Genomic DNA, 22,130 nt, shown 5'->3' with positions numbered 1-22,130 from the left:
TTTTAAATTCTCAGTTAATACAATCTTATTTCTTTTGGCAGCCAAGGGACTCGCCACCTGCTGGACATCAGAAGGAATGCAGGTTTATATCACTGCTGCGACTAATAACACCAAGCTACACTGTAGTTTCTATGTATTTTAATCGTTGTATTACAATGTGTACATTTTCATCAGGAAAACATTTAAAATGTAGCTGATTATTTCATTTGAAACTCTATATTTCAGTTGTTTGATCACTTCAGTGTTTAAGTATAACAATCCTGTTCTGGAAACATACACAAGACTTCAGCTGTTTCCAACCTCAGTCCATTTGTATGCATGCAAACATTACTTCATATGTTCTACACATTAACAGATAATATCAAATGCAAACAGTCTATTGTCGAGAAATGTAATTACAGTTCAGTACAGCAAAGTCAGAGGACAAGCAACTTACTATAGCTTAAATACACCATTTATGTAGTTAGAAGGCCTTTACACAGTCAAAGCCAAAACCATTTTCCATCTCTCACAAGGATTAAGACTGTTTTAACAGACAAATGTGTTTAGTAACACTTCATTAGTCGATGAATTGTAAGATAGGATTTGCTGGAACAATCTTTGTGAGTTCACTGAATGAGAACTGGCGTCTTTATTTTAACGTGCTCATAGTCTTCGGTTTGATTTTCTCAAGCCGCAGCAATTATTCTCCACCCATACCATCTTCTACTTATCTATCTGTGGTTACCTGAACTACCTTTGGATGCATTTCTGTTTTTACTACCAACTAAAACTGCACGTCAATGACATGCGCTGTATCTAAAAATGTTTAAACTGAGCGTTAGCTTCAGTGATTAGATTATCGCAGCTTGATTTATTTGGATTTTTATTGTTACTTTTATACCCTGTAACCTGTGTGTGGAAACTTCATCATGCTTTATATGAGAGCAAAACTTGGTTAACACAGAGACAAGAAAAGATGCTGAGCTCGGTCATTGTTGCTCAAATTGTTTATTATGATTAAACATTACAGGGTTTAATCATAATAAACCTTTTTGACAGTTTTCCATTTGAAAAAGAAAAAGAAAGAAAGAAAAGAAAAAATATGTTTTTCCTTCATTTGTCTGTTATAATGTTTCAGATAAGATCAGTGAGTGTACAGGTACACTGTCCAATGTGCAGAGTGCTCTAAATGCTCTGTTATTTGGGATTTTTTGTTTGTTTGTTTGTTTGTTTGTTTCTCATCCCTCTTGGCTTTATACGTATAGACTGTATATAAAAGATGAGGACACCCCAACCGGTCGCAGCAGATGGCCGCCCCTCCCTGAGCCTGGTTCTGCCGGAGGTTTCTTCCTGTTAAAAGGGAGTTTTTCCTTCCCACTGTCGCCAAAGTGCTTGCTCATAGGGGGTCATATGATTGTTGGGTTTTTCTCTGTATCTATGAAGCGCCTTGAGGCGACTTTTGTTGTGATTTGGCGCTATATAAATAAAATTGAATTGAATTGAATTGAATTGAACCCATCGTGATGAGGGTCTTCACCTCGCTGTCTTAGTGTTTTCAAACCAGATGTCATGAACATGGGAGCAGATCTGATTTAAAACCTGGACAGTGCACGCTAGCACATTTACTCATTTAGTCACAAGGTTCAGTCATAAGGTATCCTGGACACTAATGGCAACTTTAATTTATGGAATATAAATCATAATGTATACAGAAGTAGTCAGAGAGCTGAGGGCCATTTTCCCATAGACTTAAACAGTTGGGTTTCTTTTTACAATTAAGAGGCCTGCCCTCTGCTGCCTGTTCTTTACGTTTAAGGCACTCTTCCACATGAGCGTAAACTCAGAAATTGCATCTATCTTCAATATACAGTCTATGGCAGAAGACCCCTTGATTGTTTGTTTGCCAGACAGCACAGTTGGCTTAAAGGGAGCTAAAAAGGGAGGCAGCACCAGGACCCAGTGTAAGATAAATGAGCATTACTTTTAAGCTATTTTAGCTGTTTTGAAGCTGCTCTACTAGAATCTAAGAATCAAGATATGGAGTTGGCAATGAGCATAATAAGTCCAATAAAATCCAATTTCTTGACTGAGTTGCATAAAGAGAAAACGATCACATTAACATTGGGAATATCAGTTTTCCACAGGGACCTGGGCTGAAAGCAGCTGTCACTGGTTATATATTTTACTACCTTTCCCAGGAAGCACGAGAGATAAGCTCAGATTATTTTTCTTTTCTCAGTCTCTGTTTATCTGTCCTGCTTTTTATAAAGTAAAAACCCAATGCACTGTGGGAAAGGTAAAAAGCAAAAATGAATGAATTTTCATGGCACGTTTATTATTCAGTTTGGAGCTGAACGTACCGCTCCGTGATTTAAAACTTAAATATTGTTTAGGTAAAATCAGTTGGTGGACATACAGAAAGTAAAAAGAAAGCCAAAATTTTGTATTAAGTGTCTTTTTGTTTCCGACACATCTTAAAATTATAGGCCACACACCAGTGCTTTGTTAGGTTAATGTTAATGCTGTTCTGTTCTTTGGTTTTTGAACCTTTTCCAGTGAATCCTGGGCCCAAACTGCCAGGACACCAACAACAACGACAGCAACAACAATCTTTTCTTGAGTCAGTAACAACCAAAGTCGCCCATGCAGCCGATGATGGAAAACCGTGACATTTGCACTGATAATGAACTCCTTTAATTATTATTGTAATCCTCAAAAGATGCGTGATAACAGATACGCTGAGGAATTTTTATTTCCACATCATCGCTGCGTTATCTTTACTGCTTCGCCGCAGTCATCCAAGCCCAATTTTATGTTGGCTATAAGTTTACTTTGCTGCGAGGAGTTTAATCATTAAACTTTATTACACTCTGCTTCTATATTTACAGAACTGACTAATGAAACATTCAGCCAGGCAGCTGCAGTGATAGTGCAAAGCTAACGTGGGATTTTCTTTTTTTTTATCATTTGACAATAACACTGAAAACCTGCAGGAAAAGCCTTTTTCAAACAAAGGTGATCCTCACATTTGCTGATGCTAATTGCTCCCCTCGTCACTCCAATCTGAAACAATACCCAAAAAGTGCAGAAACATTTTCCTTTTTTTTTTTCTTTCTTTTGTATTTTGGCACAATCAATATGTAGCACCACCGAAAGTTCTGCCATGCAGTCTGTTTGGAGATAAATCCCCTACATCGGAGCATATTCATACAAACACGAGTCCTACTGGCATCTTAGCACCAGCTGGAGAAACAAGATTATCCTATCAGCAGTGCACAGAGTTTCTAACCCAGCTACGCTTCCAGTTCTTTATGCTAGAGAGAGCTCAAAGAGGGAGGGGGTGCAGAGTTAACCACGGGGTGATGAAGCAAAACTATTCTGGGCTCTGTGAGATACAGATTTGCAGACTAATCTCACTTTTCACTTTGGTCTTTGTGGTGTGAAAAGCTATGGCTTATCATTTTGGTAATTCGAGACAGGGGTTGATGCATTCCTTTTCTTCCCTGTTTCTTTCTCTCGTTCTCGTCCCATCTGTTATTGCTACTCTGATGCCGTGGCTGAAGTAAACTTTGTGTTTATCAAACGCAAGCAAACGCATTTTATGGTTTGATTTCACTTGCTTATTAGATGAGTGGGGTTTACAAAAGAAAGAATAGCAGACTAAGAGTCACAAGTTACTTAAAAAACAAGAAGCTGGTGCACAGTCTTTTGAGAATCTTTCCGGATTGTCCAGAAATTCAGGTGAATAAGTGCTCCAGAAAGAATGAACCAAATGTTTAATCTCAGGTTTGATTGTTGGGTGGAGTGACTGCTTTTTTTCCCAGAATGCTACACTAAACCAGAGAAAATGACACGCTCTGCATTCTCTCTTTCTCAAAGATCACAACCACAACTGTTTTCTGGAAGTGTATGTGTGCCTTTCTTCTGCCATCTGGTACTTTAAAGCACATGTGTCTGAGGACTATTGGCCTAAAGTTCACGTGATACAAAGAAAACAGAACAAGTGCTCAAAAGACTCGTATCACATACCCGCACACACAGAAACAAGATAGCAAAAGAACTCAATTCAATGGTTTCCTTTTTGTTGCACAAGCTCAAGTACCGTTGGCCTCAGGTAGAGTGAGGCTTAAGAATGAAGTCCTTTAGTCATATAGTTCTACTAATAAGCACCAGTAGAATTCAGCTGGTCCTGCACCCCCACTGCTTCCCCCTTGGTCTTCAGTCCCTCAGGCTAGCAATTAACTGGTGGCAGTCTAGATCCCCTCGCAGTTCCAGCGGCCCCGGCAGCCTCAGGCCCGTCTTCTGATCCACACACCAGCATTTTCCCCGCTGGCCGTCACGTGCAGGGTGGCACTGCAAGCATAAAGACAAAGGCGTTATTCTAGTTCTGTAACAGTTTTTCTAGACTAACTGTGAGTTTTTCTGGACTAACTGTTCCTGCATATTTTTGTTTTTGGACTCTACAAGTCTTGCTAGGAGTGTAACAAGACTCATCAATGAAAAGAAGACCTTCGTTGTGATATTTAAAGACATTCCCACTGTACCGAAATGTAATATCGCAGCTCCAGATTGAGATAATGCTGCTTACTTTGCTAAAAACACAATCACACATTGCAGAAATTATACCCAGTGGATCCAAACAGAGTGTGAGAAGTGTTTAAAGCAGTTGAATTATTTAGCTAAAGCATTCCTTTTTTGAGCTTTCAACAGTTACTGTAATACTAAATTTATTGTGTGCGTTTGCACTTTTCCCATCACCAACACAGACGAGTTAACAATCTCAGAGCAACCCTGCCATGAAATGATTCCCAGTTGTCCCCAATGACCTGTGCTTTACTTCCCAATACGTTTTATCACAGCGCAGTTTTAGTTAAACAGTAAACAGATGCCTGCGAATCTGAGCAGAGAGAGATACTTTAGCCGTGTTACACAATCTGCACAGCTCAGACTTTTGATGACGGGTGCCTTAGCAGAGCTCGCCTTTTATCACTGACTCTGCGTCTGCTGCTTTGATTGCATGTGCAGCTCTATCAAGAGCTCAAGAGCAGCCCTATCTCCTCTCATTCTCCCTCACTCTTATCTGCACGCTTGCCCAATCTCTCAAAGGCAAAAAAAATAAACTAACCCCCCAAAAAAAGCAGGTAACTTCATCCAAGAACTAATTGCATCCATCGCAACAACAAAGTGATTACTGTCCAACAGTTTAGGGGAAACCGCTTTACACACAGTCTTGATTTCTGAGAGTAAATCACTTTCCATGTGAGCTTAGAACAATAACGATCTTGGCATGACCGTGACAGTCTGCTTGGAGACACTTTTGTGTTGATTTAGACTGTATGTCATCAGCTGCAGGCATGTTTTGTGTCTTGGCGAGAAGATTGCTTATGTAGTTTGAAAGGAACTCTTTGAACTATAAAGATAGGCATTTTTATTGGTAACGGCTTCATGATTGAGATTCACAGTTCACCAGTTGACATGGTCAGATTGCGGTCTGCTGAGTGAAAGCTGGAAAGTACAGACCTGTTTAGGGTGGAAATCTCCATTTTTGTCACAGTTGGGTATGGGGATCGTGAAGAGGTCATCGTGTGTGCGAGTATTCGATGCCAATCTGTCCAACGCTCTCTGGAGCTCGGCACGACACGGGGCCTGTAGGAGCAATAAGATTTGATTTGACGTTTAAAGACCAGCTGTCAACCACACAAATAAACAGGCACTAAAACAATGGAAGAAAATTATTCTCTTTGCTCATTAAAATCATGGAAAAATCTCGAGCAAGTTTAGATTTACTTTTATAAAGCGTCACCCATCTTAAGTTACCATTCTAGTCAGTAATGAAAAGTGATGAGTAATGCCAAAAACACGATTTCAGAACACAGTGAAAAACATTTTGATTACTCACAAACTGCAGTTTGTGACTCAGCCCATAAAAAGCTAAAACCCTGATTTGGCAGCTATCCTGTTAAGGTCGACTCCTACGTTTTGAACGACCTGTGGATGTCCCGTTCTGACCTCTTAAACGTGCTCATTTGCGAGTTCTTCGTAGAACATCGGCCTCTGTCAGTGCGCCCCAGGGCGGCTGTGGCTACAATGTAGCTGCCATCACCAGTGTGTGAATGTGTGGGTGAATGGGTGGATGACTGGATGTGTAAAGCGCTTTGGGGTCCTTAGGGACTAGTAAAGTGCTATATAAATACAGGCCATTTACCATTCTGCATCAATAATCCCATGTTAAAGATTATCATGGGTCTCCACCTATTACTTATCCAAATAGTGGTGTCCCAACACAAAGGTGGTCCATCAGGAGCACGCCTGCGTGTTTCTTAAATATTCAGAGGGTTGAGCACCATTGGTTTGTTCCCCAGGGTCAGACTGTCAGTGCCGAGTATTCATCCGAACTGTGGCAATGACCACACCAGCACAGTCTAACCACCCACCCTGCTGACAGATCTGGCTGCCCTGCCTCTTCCTCCTCTTTTCCCAGAATAAAATGAAAACTAAGAAAACATGGCTGGGGTCCAGCGCAGGAAGTCGTCAGAGCAGGCTTTCACAGGGAGCAATTTAAAGATGGTACCTGATTAAAGTGTTCACGGAGAAACCCTTGAAGGGGATAGGATTAAAATGTTGTCGTTTTTTTTGCGGTTGAAGTCGCACAGCGTTATATCTGAGTGCACAGAAGACACTGATTATGAAAAAGCAGCTTTTAAGTAAGCCGGTGTGTTTGTACCCAGCATCTGACCCTGAGAAATGTGAACTCGAGCTCTAAATGTGTTATTTCTGTGCGTCGATGTTCCACATGTCTGTGCGAAATGAATGCGCTGAATAACGTGCCTGTGACGGATTAGGATCCAGGTTTGAACAGCTAATGGCACGCTAATGAAAATATGCACGTGTACTTTCATTCACAAGACCAAATGTTCCAGCCTGTAAATAACTAATTTGTTCAATTTATAACCTGCCTGTTACACGCTTGTGACTCTGGAACTGTAAAGCCGTAATGTAAAACACCTGCTGGATTCATGCATTTCGCTGCAGCGGACATCGTCTGGGTTTCTTGTTTTTTCTGTGAAACGTAAGAAATGCCCAAGGATCATTTCTCTCACCAGGATCGCTTTGGCGTCTTCTCTGGCGTTGTTGCTTCTCAGGTTTGTGGATTTTGGAGGGTGCCGGGCCAGGGTCTTCTGTATGCACCGCTTGTCCTGTGGACTGCACCGGATATTGCTGTTGTTCGGGTGTTCGGGAGTCATCTCTTCCTGCCTGTCCATAGCTAAACAACAAGAAGTAAAACTTTAGATCTTCAAATTCAAACAAGCGGTTTATGAATCCTTGAAATAAATGTGTTTTAAAAAAAATGCTATTCACAGCAGGTTTATAAAATACTTTTCTAGAAGTCTTCTTATTTACTGGCAGTTCCTTTATGGGGGCATGAACCTAACTGTACAGAAGGAGCTCCAGAAAGTTAAATAGTGCGTTCCTTGATGACTTCAAATACCTTATTTTGTCTTACCAACAGTCCAAAATGTATTTTAGTGAAAGTTTACTTCAGGAATGGCAGTGAAAGCTAATAATTTGTCATTTAAATGATAAAAGTGTGAAGTGAAGCATCTAACTGTTTTGTTCTAATAGTCCTCCTCGGTCAGCCAACAGTGTGGTGAATGTAGGCTAAAAACGAGGCCAGGTTAACTACAAGGACACGCAGCCTTGTTCCTGCCTGTTTGTATGAAGGGGGGAGTCTGTGCCACCTTTGCATCTCCATCATCCTGCAGTATGAGCCCAGCAGGCAACCAGCTGCTTCCTGAGGAAATGCCCCCCTGCCTCGTCATTCTCCACCTCTCCACAACAACCGCAGTCCGCACCAGATGGAGGTTGTTTGAGAGTATTTGCACTGTCACAAGCTTTTGGGGGCACGAGAAGGGCGAAGTAAAGAATAAAATGCGAAGTCTCGGTTCTCATGCATCTTGCCTTTCACCTGTGGCGTTTAAGGCTTGGCAGCGCTTTGGACTTTGTGCTCATAATCCATGGCTTTCTTACAAATTGGCACTGGAATCAAAGGACTTCAAAGTGTAGTTTTACAATTTTTAAACTGGTCTTTCTCTGATCACTGAACCAGATCTGAGCTCTGGTTAATATCACTGATCACTGGCAGGCATCCAGCTAACTGCTCCTGGCATAGACAGTGAAACAAGGGTTTGTAGCCTCCTTAATCTTGTGCAACATGCAGCATAGGTGCATAAAGGCTCAAATACAGAAACCTTTCCTTTGTAGTTCAGACTCTTAAACATGTCCTGGAATGCCCCTTTAAGGATCCCGGGCCACTTCCTGGGGGTGATTAGAGGGTTTTACAACTTGATCGGTGACCGTGTTTCTCTAAACCTCACGAAAGGTCATGTTGCTTTGTTTGTCTGGGGTGGAAGTATATCTCAGCTGTTTATATTTTTAGTCTCTTTGCTGTTAAACCTTGCTCATCAGCACTTTCTTCCACAAGAGCCATCGGGGTTTCATCTGTTTCCTAGTTGTTCTTTCTCCTCTTTTGCCGGTTCAGACTTTTTCCGACTCCACGTAGAGCGAGCCAAAGTGGGTCAGGGGTGGCATGTCCTGTTTGCTACCACTTCTGTTTTTCCATGGAGGAAGTCGCCACTTCTCTGTGTGGTTTCATCGGATTTGGATCGCCAGCTCTTGGCATCTAAATATCATTCCTTCAGGGCATTGTCAGGCCTGCACTGACACATTTGCGGCGCATTGTTAGTCACAGGTGCACAGCAGAGATAAAGGAAGTGCTGGAGTGAGCAGACAATCGCACTCAGAATCAGGGACCAGGTACATTTTAATTAACCAAAGCTGAGACTGTAATCAGTTCAAACAGACACCCTCACCTGTTTGTTAATCAGCAGATTTAGGTCATCGTCAACTAGTCATTGTGATAAGTTAGCAGAACGATAACGCAGCTTCTGACTCGGAGTATTTAGCAGACAAACTCAAAAGCTCTTACACAATAAACTGCATTGCTTGCTCAACCTAGCTTTTACATAAATATTTGTCTTCGCGTTGCTGCCAACGTCTTCGTCCTAGTGAGCGTGACGTGCCGAGGGGCATCATTCATCGCTTGAAAAGAAAAACCCCACTTTACACAAGTTCGTCTCAGTACGTTATTTAATCCACATCATAACAAGTCCAGGCCACATGTGTCTGTTTATATATTTGCCTTCTCTCTGCAGACTGTAGAGCAGTGACACGAAGGGGTCATCAGATTACAGATTCCACTGTTAGTGGCTTTTAAGGCTGAGGCTGTGAAGCCCAAAGACAAATGTTCTTCCCAAATAAATATTTGGTTATGCTCAGAGTGCTTCCCACTGGTTTATACTTCTCCTAACTTGGATCTCAGATCTCAGATCGTCCATTACGACATGCAGCCTTTTACAGATTATTCATTCGTGCTCTACTGGATACAGATGCTGTGAATATGTTTAAGGTGAGGCTAGAAAGGTTTGAAAAGCTGAAAACATCATATCAAGCACTTTTCTGAAAGCGCATGGAGATCACTTTGGAGGACAGCATATTCACAAATGAGATGTTTTGGTGGACACACCCTGAAGAGGAGCAGCTATAAAATGTATTTGCTACTTATAGAGTGCCACACGGTTGCTGTTCTTTTGTAGGCCAACCCAGAGGTTCACATTGTGCTGGTGGCTGAAACAAAAAGCCAATGGGATTTTTACTTAGGCTTATTGGATTATTGCAAAAAAAATAAGCTCTTGGAAAAACATTGTGTCCAAACTTTTGACTGGATCCGTACTTGGACAATATATTTTTCAACTGTGTGAAATTAATCACAGAAATGCTTAAGTTAGCCACAAATGATCTACATCACTCTCTATATTGAATGGTACAGAAACACCATTGACATGTTAGCGGCTCTCATGATTCTAGTAATGTATTTAAGAATGCTCTTAAATGCATCTGTCCATTTCTGACACTTTTCTGGCAAGTCTGGTTAATGGGAGTAGCAGTCTAAGCAGACATGCACAAACCATCCTCTTCCCAAACAGCTCTTGCAGGCTTGTGGGTGTCATACTGAGGCATTCCCAAGCCAGCTGAGAGACATCATCTTTCCAACATGTTCTGGGTCGGCCCCAGGACCTCCTCCCAGTTGGACATGCCCAAACCAAATCACCTAAGAGTCATCCAGGAGGCACACGAACCTGCTCAACTGGCTTCTTCTGATCCAGAAAAGCAGTGATCCCCTCCTTAAATGAACCTTTTGAAGTTCTTCTCTTCTGTTGAGTTACAGCGAGAGCCACAGCTCATCAGGCTCAGGCCTTTCCTGTTCTGACACATTGTTTTATTTATGTCCAAACATTGAGGATTAGTTTGATTTGAACATAAAACTTAAAATGACACCTGATAGAATAGCTTATATTGCGCTGACAACAGCTAATGTCTTTTGAAACAAATGGTCTTCGGGGAGTCTTCTTTTCCCAAATGTTTGGTGACACTTTTATGTGCTTTCCCCCCCCCCCTTCCCTGCAAGCGATTCTGGCAGCAAACTGAACTCATCTAGGCTTACTACCAACTGACTGCTCTTTTTGGTCAACACTGGACACTGCCAGAGTATCAGTATCAGACGCTCGGTTTCCAGGCAGAAGATTTCTTTGAATCTGTTAATCAACAGCTCGAATCTAACGCAGCACCAGTGCTGCTGTCGGGGCCAATGAAAATGTTGGACCGTGCTATAGGGTAATTTGTCAAAGGAAAGGTTGAAAGAAAGTTAAATCAACACTAAATCACAAAAGCAGAAACCTGCTGCTACTGCACGGCCTGCTGCTGCTCAGCGGATGTCAAAACAGACATCCCAGTCTCTAGAAACCAATCAGGAGCAATAAATCTGTAAAATTAAAAATACCTGCTTGATTATATACTGGCTGCTCTTTAGGAGCTAGCAGAAAAAAGTGCATAATTAGAAACAGAACTCAGAAACTATAACTATAAGGCTCCTTTACAGGTTCAAAGCAGCTTTTCATGATTCAAAATCGTATACTTATGCAGCCCTCAGTTCATCTTCTGGCTCAAACACACTGATTAGGCTCCTAATGGCAGATGTCTTGATCGGCTGACCCTCACAGACAACAGATTTGAACTGCGGGGCGTGAAGCTTCTGTTCTCACAGCCAGAGGTTTGCGTCTGAGATTACCTTGTAAGGATATCCCCTCTCACTGACGGCAAACCGATCCGAGAAAAACTGTCTGCAACTGAGCGTTTAGAGCAGTATGAAGCCTGAGCTTTGACCCACATGGTTTGCATTTACACACGCTGACCTCATTATTTGAAACTTTAACCGTGTTTAGTGTGAGAATCCTCCGTTATAACAATATAGACATGACAGAAAACAAGGAAAAGTATAATAGGTCCCCTTCAGCCCAATACTCTACAGCCTAAACCTCTTATAAGCCAGATGTAACACAAACACACACACACACAAAGGTGTGGATCAGAGAGAAAAACATGGGTAAAGGATAGGGCTGAACCTTTTCCAGATGGATCATCATCAGGATAAACATTATCCTTGAACCTGTGTCAAACTTTTGGATCAAAGCATTGTTCGGCGATGAAAATGAAGCTTGTTTTTCAGAAACAGGGGCTCACCCCCCCCCTCTCTAAGTTTCTCGTGTTTTCAGGAAGGAATTCTGTTTTTAATCGAGATGAAGACAGAACCTGAATCTGAATTCATGTCTGTTATATAAACTCAGCCGATGTGGATCTGTCAGTAAGATATCTCTGGAGCCAGATCGTGTTGCTGTTTGTGTTGCAGATTCATTTGCTTACAGATTTGTGAGTAAATTCTGTCACAGAGAGCAGTAATCCTTGCTGAGTTTATGCATTAATGGTGCTTTGTGGTGAATAGAGGGAACCCTGCATCTATAGTGAACTAGGTCAAACTATTCTGGGTTACTCCATTAGATTGATTGTAAGCTGAATATTCTTACATTCAGAGTGATTCGCTCCCCTGTGCGAAGACAGGAAATGAAATCAAACATTGGTGATTACAGCTGAGGAATCGCACTTTTTAAAAATCTCTTAATATCAAGACTGTTGCCGGTGAGGCGTTTAGTTTGATTCACATCTACAGGTCAGGATGTGGGCCCTTAATCCTAAACTCAGTGCTTCCTAAGTGACCTAGTGGAAGTTAAGAGGTGAAAATGTAGTCAAACGGTGCATACCTACACCAAGGCCAACTGAAATTTAACATTTAAAGATTTATTTAGTGTATTTATTGAATTCCTGGATTCCGAAGAACATCTGGGCCCAGATTAGAGTGTAATATTGTCTTGAGAACTTTAAGACAATAATTCCCAGTGTCAGTTTGATATGTCTTTTTTTCATGAAGCTATAAAACCAAATGTCCAATTTTGTTCTACCTTGAAGTGGTGAAAATCTTTCCAAAAATTCCTGGATCCAAATCTGGATCGACTCCCAGGGACTCCATTTAACCTGGGCCAAGCCCCACCTGGGGCAAAAATGTTCATGCAGATCCATCCATAACTCTTCGAGCAGTTCTGCTAACAAACAGGCAAACCAAGCCAGTCACATGTCCTCCTTGAAGGAGGTAAAATGTCCATTTGTTCTCGGGAGATGGAGCTAAAGTATTTTTCTTACTGAACTTCTGGCTCAGACTTAAATCCCAGCCCGTGAGGATTCACTCGCCTCAGATTAAGGATGTGTTGTGGCCGGGACAGAGTTGGGTTGTTTGTGTATCTCTCGGCTCCAACTCTGGAGGGGGGTCCCTGCCCCACAGAGAACAGCAATTAGCTAATCGCATTTACGGCTGCACAAGAGCCCCAGCTGTACAAATGCACCGCACGACCCAAAGAAAGCAAATATGAAATGACATCTGCCGAGACAACTTTGAGAAAGCACATCTTTAATAACCAGTTCGGAGCTCCCAAATTGTGCTGGGAGAAAAAATCTAGGTTAGCATGCTGCTTTCATAAAGGCCTACGTGCGTCACAGTAAATTGGACATAGTCGAACAGAGTCTGGCTCCGCCGACTGCTTCATTCATGCAACTCCCTCTGTGCCTGTAGGTGTAAGACTTTTCATATCTGACATCTGTATCAGTTTGTAAATAATATCCGTTTCACTGCGAGAGGGAAGCGTCTGAACAGATGCCAGCACACGCTTGATGATTTATTCTAAGTATTAAGATTGAGACGGATCCTGAGAAAGGAATATTAAGAAGCACTAAAGCTGCCTTAGACTTTGACATGCGGCGCAGGATACTGCCTGTTGTTGCTATGGAAATTCAGTTCAGGAAGAGAGAAACGGGCAGATAGCTCATAATTCTTCACAGCCTGATTTAATATGTTACTTTTCCTAAACACGAGGCAGCACCAGCCAGCAGCTGCAGGGCTGTGACTACCAGCGTGAACACCCTAAATTCACTTCAGTACGCTGTTAGGATGTGCCTGCATCCCAGGGTCCTTTTATTGCGAATTCTCTAGGTTTTTACAATCCCTCTTTCTATTTTTATCTGGCATGTTCACTGTTGCTAGGAGTGGGGCAGTGTCAGACATGTATTCAGGAGATGCACCCCCTTGTTTAATAATGCATAAGTACGGTGAATGCACCACAAAGGAAATCTAGAGCTTTTTTGCCTCTCCCCGGTGCCTCTCTGATCGTCTCCCGTCTGCCACGGTTTACATTAAACATTCTCATACAGTAGATCTGAGCTGCTGCCAGCAGAATTGATTTACAGTGAGATTTATCGGGCAGAGCTTCCCTGCTTTGTTATGACAGACCTCGGGGGTGAGAAAGAGCATCGAGGCAAACGATACCCAGCGCTCGGATTACAGAAAACCCCCAAAACAAAACTTTTCCAAAATGTTCCAACCCGCCAAGTCCCCTCCGTGTGCTACAGCTCAGCTAACTGGACAATGCAGCATCGGAGAGATTCAGGGAGAACATTCTGCAAGATAAACGGGTGTGGACCCAAACAGCTCTCCTTTTATATCAAGCTCAACACAGCTTTCCTCTTCTTTCTGATTCCGTTCAGTCACGCTATGTGCCGGGCTAACCTATGCTGGCCCTGCGCAGAGAGCAGAAGGCTCTAATTTCAGCTCTGGCAGCAACAGTGCCGATGAGCTCATCCTCACGAAGGAGCTGGACACGGTGGGCGATGCGCTCGAGGGCTCGTTCGGGCAAGAGAGGAGGTGGGGTGCTCCCAGGGCCAGGAGAAACAGATGCTGCAATGACAATGAGCGTCCTGCGAGTTTTACACCGACTAAAGCCCGTCCAGGTCTTTGGAAGACTATCCTACTACTATTACCAGAAAATGTCTGGGAGCATGTGTGCAGCAGATAATCTGGAACAAATAAAAGAGCCGCCACCTTATAACAGTTGTCTTAAATGATTTAATGGAAATCAGCACCACTCCCTTTGTGGAGACAAGCAGTTAGTCTAGTTAGGAAGAAGCTGATGTTAGTGCAGTGAACTGGAACTGGATATGCAGATCCAGCATTAGACATCCCACTGTGTGAAAGTGGAAACAGACTTTGGAAGAGGAATGCAATAACAGAAAAGGAGAGCTGGGCCAGAAGAGTGTCATAGAGACATCAGCAGCAGAAGAAGAAGAGTTAGAGATTTGCAGCAGCAGCGGGAGGAGGAGGAGGACCAGGGGTATCCATGAAAGAGCACCACGTAAATTACTGATTGCAGAGAGCTCTAATAGCTCCAGACTGGCCACACTCCATTACAGTCATTTCATACAGCAGCTTTTATTACCTCCTCCCATTACAAACACACACAGATTCACTGGGACACACACACACGGAGACTCTCACATTTCCAGCATCACCACAGTCCATTTCACTGCCTGCACTTCACCTGCAGGACCTCACTTAAACATGGCATACGCGAGTTCTGCTGACAAGAAGAAAATTTGCAGGATGCCTTCAGTAAACTTTGTGCAGCGTGCAGCACACGCACACCCTGGTGCTCCGCATCTTTCAGCAGGGCTCCCTTTCACAGCGAGCGGCCGCAGGACAGCGGCGGGACTGTGTGCGCTCTCCCATCAGGATCCGGTGCGTGTGCATGCTCTGCTTCAGGGCTTAGCTGAGATTAGGGTAAACAAGCAGCACATTGTCACCCCCCCAACTCTGCCCGGATCAGGTAAAAAAGGTCCGGGGAGCACAGAGAGAAAACATTCTGGTCTGCAGAGACGCCGCTTCAGCTTGGGACAGATCACTTTTGGCACCAAATGAGAGAAAGACCTTTGCCGCTTTGAGCGTAACTAAACAAGAAGAAGAAGAGCCCGGTTTCACTCTCACCTGAGTTCTCCTCCACCTCCCTCTCATCAGTGCAGATCCCCTGGCCATGCATCAGTGAGTGCAGCGGCCTCTCCACGCCCCTCGGCGGGTAGCAGCGGAGGCCCGTGCCACATCGGGGTGAGTAAACGCCACAGTGGGCTCCTTTAGGCAGGGCACAGGTGGGGCAGCAGCCGCAGCCGGGCTCCCGCACCGTTTCCTCGCAGCCTTCAGGCAGACGGCAGCTGGCCAGGCGCTCCTCTGAGCAAACGGGGCAGCGAATGGCCTGGTCTGACAAGCACAGTGCCGCCAACGACAGGGCGCCAAACACCCACAGGCCCCAGCAGGACGGAGCTACTGCCACGCCACCTCCACGCACCATGGCAGTCCCGGCACCTGCACGCAATCCTTTGCCCTTGTGTATGGTCACTTTGGCCGCCTCCTCTTCTGAATGTGGTGCAGCTTATAATCACTTTGAGAAGAGGTTTGAGAGGAACACTTTGTCCTGGAAGGTCTTTGATATTTTCAGCTGGTTAGTGTTTCAAATGCAGGCACACAATGCCTCTGCTGTACTGCTTCTCCGTTGCTCTGATTCAATTTCACACCGCAGAAATTGGAGCCTGCTCTTGATGCGCTCAGCTCGTGGGTGATGAGAACAAGTTTTGGGGTTTTTGGGGGGGTTTCTTTTTTGTTAAGGTGGAACGAGCGGGAAGGATATCCACCGGCACGTGGTGAGGCTTGCTCTTCGAGTCCGAGTCCCGATGCTCGCCCGCGCTCTGCCGAAACACCAAAAAATCTGGTCTACAAGTGTCCAAATGCAAAGCCAGTCAGCGAAAGGCCGTGTTTTTGGTAACAGCTGCAGTTTCCTCCTCTTGCTGGTGTGCAGTGCAAAGGACTCGCTCCTGAGAATGGCTCAACACGAGTGGCTCTCCTTGGACTTTATACTGGCCCATGGACACGCCTCTTTCTACAGTGAGAGAGGAGCTGAAAGGCAGAGCAGAGAAAAGCCAGACTAAAGCTCTCTCCCTCTGTCTCCCTCTCGCACTCAGGCACACAAACTTATATACACTCTCCCTCATTTACTTGTCCTCTCTCAATCCTGAGTGCCCTGAGAGGAGAGGGAAAAAAGAGCCCAATCGCCTTTTCACTTGTTCACACAGAGAATATCACTCTGTTCTCTCTCCCTGCAGCCCACCCTTATCTCAGCCACTCTCAAATATTGATTTATTTTTTTTCCCTTTTTTTTAAAAGATAAAACCATTTACGTCCAGGAAAAAAGAAGCAACGTGTCAATGCTGCTCTGCTTTAATCAACCCCAAATGCACAGCAGAAAACAACCTCTGCAGCCTCAACAGGGTCTCGCCGTGTGTTTGTGCCTGCATCCAGTGGTCAGTCCAGGCTGTGCCGTCAACCCCCCCGCCCACCCACCCACCTCCTCATTATCTCTGCTCCTAGATCTCTCTCTCTCCCTTTTTCCTAACTAGAGTGGGCAGCTATAAAAAGGCAAATGGACAGTCAAACACAGACCCCCCCCCCCCCCCCCCCCCCTGCCCATTCCCAGCTGCTGCCCTCCCCCCACCAATCCTAAAAACACCTCCCACCAGTGGGATCGCACGATATGTTCTACCAATGCTGCAGTTTATTGCACACGTGTGTGTTTCTGATCAGACTCTGTAAATCAGCGTGCTCCTTGCGTCTTGTTTGCCTGTGCATGTGTGCCCTCCGCCCAGCCCAAAAGGTTTTCAATCATGGCTTTTATTGCTTTTCTTTTTTCTCCCCCTGTGTTTCTTTGCCATGGAAACCCAGCATGCATTGTAACGCCTTTGTGAGTGTGCGTTCTTTCAGCTTTTTTCTACACGCTGGTGGCTGGTTGCCACCGGCAGGCCGTGGGCAGCAGCCAAGCCTCTCAAGGCCGTGCACCGCTCAGGTGGGTGCTGCAGCGAGCGTTGTTAGTTACGAGACATCGGTGGTACTGATCTGAAACGTCCACAAAGCACTTTAAACACACTCCAATACAAGTCTGCTTTAGGGCTCCGTGGTAAGGTTAGAAATTTTTACTGAGCCTCGATTTAAAAGACGAGCCACCCGCTTACTTTTATGTTCTTTTTTTACAGAGACGGAAAAATCAAGCTGCAGTTTCTGGAATTGCTCAACAGTCTCTGAACTCACAGCAAGAATAGGAACGTTATTATGTGTCAGTTATGAGGTGTTTGACTGTGTTTGTGTTTTGGGGGGTGCAGGGTGGTTAGTCAAAGGTTAAATGTGGTTATTGACGCAATTTTGTAGATGCTGGCTGAGCTAATGAGTTGTGTGTGAGCTGTGTTTTTGTTGTAACTTGAAAAGCAGTGCAACAGACCGGCAGACAAGCAGAACATGTAAATTCTTCTTCCGGTATTTTAGGCTCGTTTTAAACAAATATTATTTTGCCAGAGATGACAGGAAAAGGAGGGCAGACGTAGACGGGAAACGATGGATGGGAATCTTTCAACAGTGTGAAACAAAACAACCTGAAAGAAACGGTGCAGACAAAAGCAGAAGAACAACAAAGCCGCCTCCCCCCAACAAAAAAGTTTATATCCTCGCGGAAATCACATTTTTTTATCTTGCTGTTCATTCTAACAATAAGCTGTGATCTGTTGAAGTTCACAAATGAAAAGCACATAAACAGCTTCTAATAGATGTCATAAGATTTCCCCCCAAAAAAGCAGAATCTTTGCCACCTGGAATATTTTCAATATCAAAAAGAGACCATGTGCAATACTCAAATTCCAAAAGTATTGGCTATAAAAGCTGAAAGGTATAGATTTAATTACGAAATGGAACAACCTGGCAGATCTTCACAACTTTAAAGCCACATAAGGAGAAATAAAAGGAGAAAACTGACCTTTCCTTTATTATGTGCTTTCAGTGAAAGAAATAAGGATATATGGTATTTCTGTTTGTCTGGTGCTAATATGAAGCTTAAACAGTCAAAGTTGATTCAGTGAAGTGAATATTTACTGCACAAAGGTGCAGGATGAAACCAATAAGCTGTCTTATTAAAGGAGAATGAGAGAAAGGAGCTGAAAACGAGCAGAACTGGAAGGAGAACTGTGCGTTTTCTCTCACCTACATTAAACTGCTTTAGGTTTGAGTCATGTCCACAAGTTTTACAAAGAGGAGGGACGACCACAGGAAGCTAAAAGCTGTTTAAATGTTGATTTGAAGCATACTGTCTTTGCCAGCAGAGCTCTTTGCAATCAAATATTTAAACCTGTGAGTGTAGAAGTCCTTAGCCCGACCCTGTGCTTTTAGGATATGTGATCTAAGAGAAATCAGAAACAGTTGTTCCTCACTAAAATGAGAAAGATGTTTTTCTCTCTCCAGAACACTGAGGCTGTGATAGGTCCTGTGATTTTGAAGCACACTGTGGAAAAACTGTGTGGAGACCCTTCGTTATGCACAGATAATAGTAAAACGTACAATTGTGGCACATCTGACGCATTAAAAGCATCATATTTAAATAAATAAGAAGTGGGATTACGGCAAGATGGCGTCGTAGCGCGAACACCCGTCTCGCTGTGCTCCGGTGAGGTCCCCCGATTATCCGTCTAAAATACGTGTTCACCTGGTGAAACGTTACAAATGTGCGTGGGAGTAACTCTATAATGAGTCTGGACGACTATTTTTCTAAAATGCCTAACGTCAGGTCTAAGAAAAAGACAGCTCCGGTTGTGCAAGCTAGCGACATTGTGGGTCCTATGGCGGCTGAGCCTGAAGAAGCTAACGCCAGCGACACAGAAATCTCCGCTGACGCTGAGGAAACTGGGAGTGATATCGACCCGAATATCCTTGCGGCTCTGAGTAAGATAACTGACAGCATTACAACTTTATTGGATGTTAAAGTTGATACTGTGCTGGCCGCAATCCGTGAACAGACGTCTCGGATCCAGGCTCTGGCGACACGGGTGGGAGACGCCGAGATACGGATTTCAGGCGTGGAAGACACGGCAGGTGTATTGCAGGCGAAAGTGGCTCGACTCGAAAAACAAGTAACTGACATGGCAGACCACATGGACGATTTAGAGAACCGCAGCCGCAGATGTAACCTTCGCCTGGTTGGGCTTCCCGAGGGCACGGAGGGAAATGATGTTGTCGCCTTCATGGAGTCATGGCTCCCCTCCTATCTCGAGCTCACAACTAAAAATGGGAAGATCAAACTAGACCGTGCTCACCGCTCTCTAGCACCGAGGCCGGGCCCCAGCCAGCGCGCCAGACCCATCATTATGAAGCTTCACAACTTTGCTGATAAACAACGTGTGATGGCCGCAGCTCGGCGCCTGGCTACGCAGCCGAACCAACCAACAAGTCGGATCAAAGTCTCCTTCTTTAATGATTATTCAGCGGCGGTAGCCAAGAAACGCAAGGCTTTCGACGAGGTGAAAAGCTGCCTGAGGAAGAAGAATGTGGATTATGCGCTTCTCTACCCCGCCACACTGAGGCTGTTTGCCAACGGCAAGGAGAAGAGATTTAACACACCGGAGGCAGCTGCGTCCTACGCGGACTCGCTGCCCTGAATCCCCGTAACCACCAGAGTACTCCTTTTCTTCACACTATGCCTTAATTAACCGGTGTGAGTACTTGCCGAATTTAGGCGTATATGACTCTTTTTTTTCGTCCTCGCTGCTTATAAGCGACCAGGTGAAATCTTCCACCCCATCGGGCACCGGACGGACTGTGTTTTCGTCTATGGGTAGGCGTGAGTTACGCGCGTGCAATGCCCTTCGGCTTTCCCGACGGGCAGGAGGAGATTGGTTTTTCCCTACATGTTTAGTAGGGCTGTTGCCAAATCACTGTTCTTTGAATGTTCCGTCACACAGCTCTTTCATGCCTTTTTTATTTTTATTTTATTTATTTATTTTTTCAACCAGGGTGTGGTGAACCCTTTGGCTCAATATGCTTTGTGTGATACATGAATAAGTCTAATAATGAGTAGGCTGCGAATATGCACCTGGAATGTACGAGGGGTTCACAGCCCTATTAAGAGGAGGAAGATATTTACTTGTCTAAGAAAGGACGGTGTAGATGTTGCTATGTTACAAGAGACACATCTTGATAATAATGAACACTTGAAGTTGCAACAAGGATTATATGGACAAGTGTTTTTTTCATCCTTCACTACAAGAAGTAGAGGAGTGGCAGTGTTGATTAGGAAAAATGTACCTTTTGTAGTAACTGATTGCGTTAAGGATCTGAAGGGCCGCTACGTGATAGTCAAAGGGATTTTGCAAGGCCAAAATATCTTATTACTGAATGTTTATTTTCCACCTGCCCACCCAACTACCTTTCTTACCAAAATGTTTCTGGAATTAGCCCCATTTCTTCCTAACTCTACCGTTATTATTGGTGGTGATTTCAACTTAATGTTAAATCCGCTTATGGACAGATTTCCACACAGCATTGCAACTCCTTCTCCTCAGGCCAAAGCGCTTCATGCTCTATGCGACGAGTTTGGACTTGTGGATGCTTGGAGATATACTCACCCCTCCGATAAGCAATACACATTTTTTTCGGCTCCGCATAGGTCCCAAACTAGAATTGATTACTTTTTTCTCCCGAAAACTGACTTAGGTTCAGTAGTATCGTGCGACATAACAAGTATAATCATCTCAGATCACGCTAGGGTAATCATGGATCTCGATCTTAAAGCTGCGCTTCATAGGTCCCGCCACTGGAGGCTTAATACCATTATTCTTAAGGATGAGGAATTTACCTCTCACTTCTCTGCAGAATTTAAAGCGTTTTTGGATATCAACACCCCCTCAGCTACTACTGCCTCTGTTTTGTGGGAAACATGCAAAGCTTATGCGAGGGGCCTAATTATTTCGTATTCTGCGACAAAGAAGCGACAACGGATGGAGGAACAAAAATCTTTAGAGAGTGAATTGATGGATAAGGAGAAAACATATATTGCCTCCCCATCACCACCATTATGGCAAGAAATAACCGCACTCAGGTCAGCGCTGAATTGCCTTCTTACCAGAGATGCAGAGAAGAAACTTAAATACACCAGACAGAGGTTCTACGAGCATGGAGATAAGGCCGGTAAATGTCTGGCGTACTATGTTAAGAAGCGCGCAGAATCTAATACCATTGCAGCGATATCTGATGAAGGTGGCCACAAGATATATGAAAACAAACTGATAAATGACTGTGTTAAGAAGTTCTACGAAGCCTTGTACTCTTCTCAACAAGTCCCGGAGGGGGTGCAGCTGATGCATAATTTCTTCACCCAATTCGACTTACCAAATTTGTCAGAGGAACAGAAGACTGCCCTTAACAGCCCTATAACTAAGACCGAAGTGATTAAGGCTATTAAATCACTGCGAAGTGGAAAGTCGCCAGGGCCTGATGGCTTCTGTTGTGAATTTTATAAACAGTTTCGGGATATTATTGTGGAACCGCTTCTTGATATGTTCAACCACTCCTTCATTACGGGTGAATTCCCGCAGACACTGAAGGAAGCCAACATTTCCCTAATTCTAAAGAAAGGGAAGTGTCCTGATTTGTGCGGCTCCTATAGACCTATAGCCCTCTTGAATGTAGATAGGAAACTGCTTTCTAAAATTCTGGCCACCCGCTTAGAAAATTTTTTACCTGTGCTGATAAGGGAGGACCAGACAGGCTTTATAAAGGGTCGAAACTCAGCCACCAATGTTAGACGCTTACTGAACGCTATTGTAGCTTTCAAGCAAAAATCTATTGACGGCCTGGTGCTTTCTCTCGATGCGGAGAAAGCATTTGACAGAATTGAGTGGTCTTATTTGTTGTATACTCTGGGCAAATTCGGCTTAGGGGAGAATTTTATAAAATGGGT

At 44.0% G+C, this 22,130-nt stretch overlaps 2 protein-coding genes across 3 annotated transcripts in view; one reads left to right on the top strand and one right to left on the bottom strand.

Annotated features, from left to right (window-relative positions):
- The window catches only part of LOC146573314 (zinc finger protein Aiolos-like), a 42,748-nt gene that overhangs the window by 5,418 nt on the left and 15,200 nt on the right, over positions 1–22,130 (top strand). The gene's annotated exons all lie outside the window — the stretch shown is intronic.
- LOC146573315 (insulin-like growth factor-binding protein 4) lies at positions 124–16,219 on the bottom strand. Its single transcript, XM_085278054.1, has 4 exons — positions 15,299–16,219; positions 7,083–7,246; positions 5,503–5,628; positions 124–4,335 (listed from the first exon to the last, which is right to left on the bottom strand). Exons 1-4 carry the CDS (start codon positions 15,654–15,656, stop codon positions 4,201–4,203), a joined length of 783 nt encoding a protein of 260 aa, XP_085134180.1. The 5' UTR covers positions 15,657–16,219; the 3' UTR covers positions 124–4,200.

The sequence above is a fragment of the Mchenga conophoros genome, linkage group LG6, assembly GCF_057382185.1.
Source record: "Mchenga conophoros isolate Kocher_MC1m ecotype Shallow Benthic linkage group LG6, M_conophoros_male_GT1.1, whole genome shotgun sequence".
In the NCBI taxonomy this organism is placed as follows: Eukaryota; Metazoa; Chordata; class Actinopteri; order Cichliformes; family Cichlidae; genus Mchenga; species Mchenga conophoros.
Note: the sequence above shows the minus strand (reverse complement) of the source record. Positions and strands in the feature narration are given on the sequence as shown.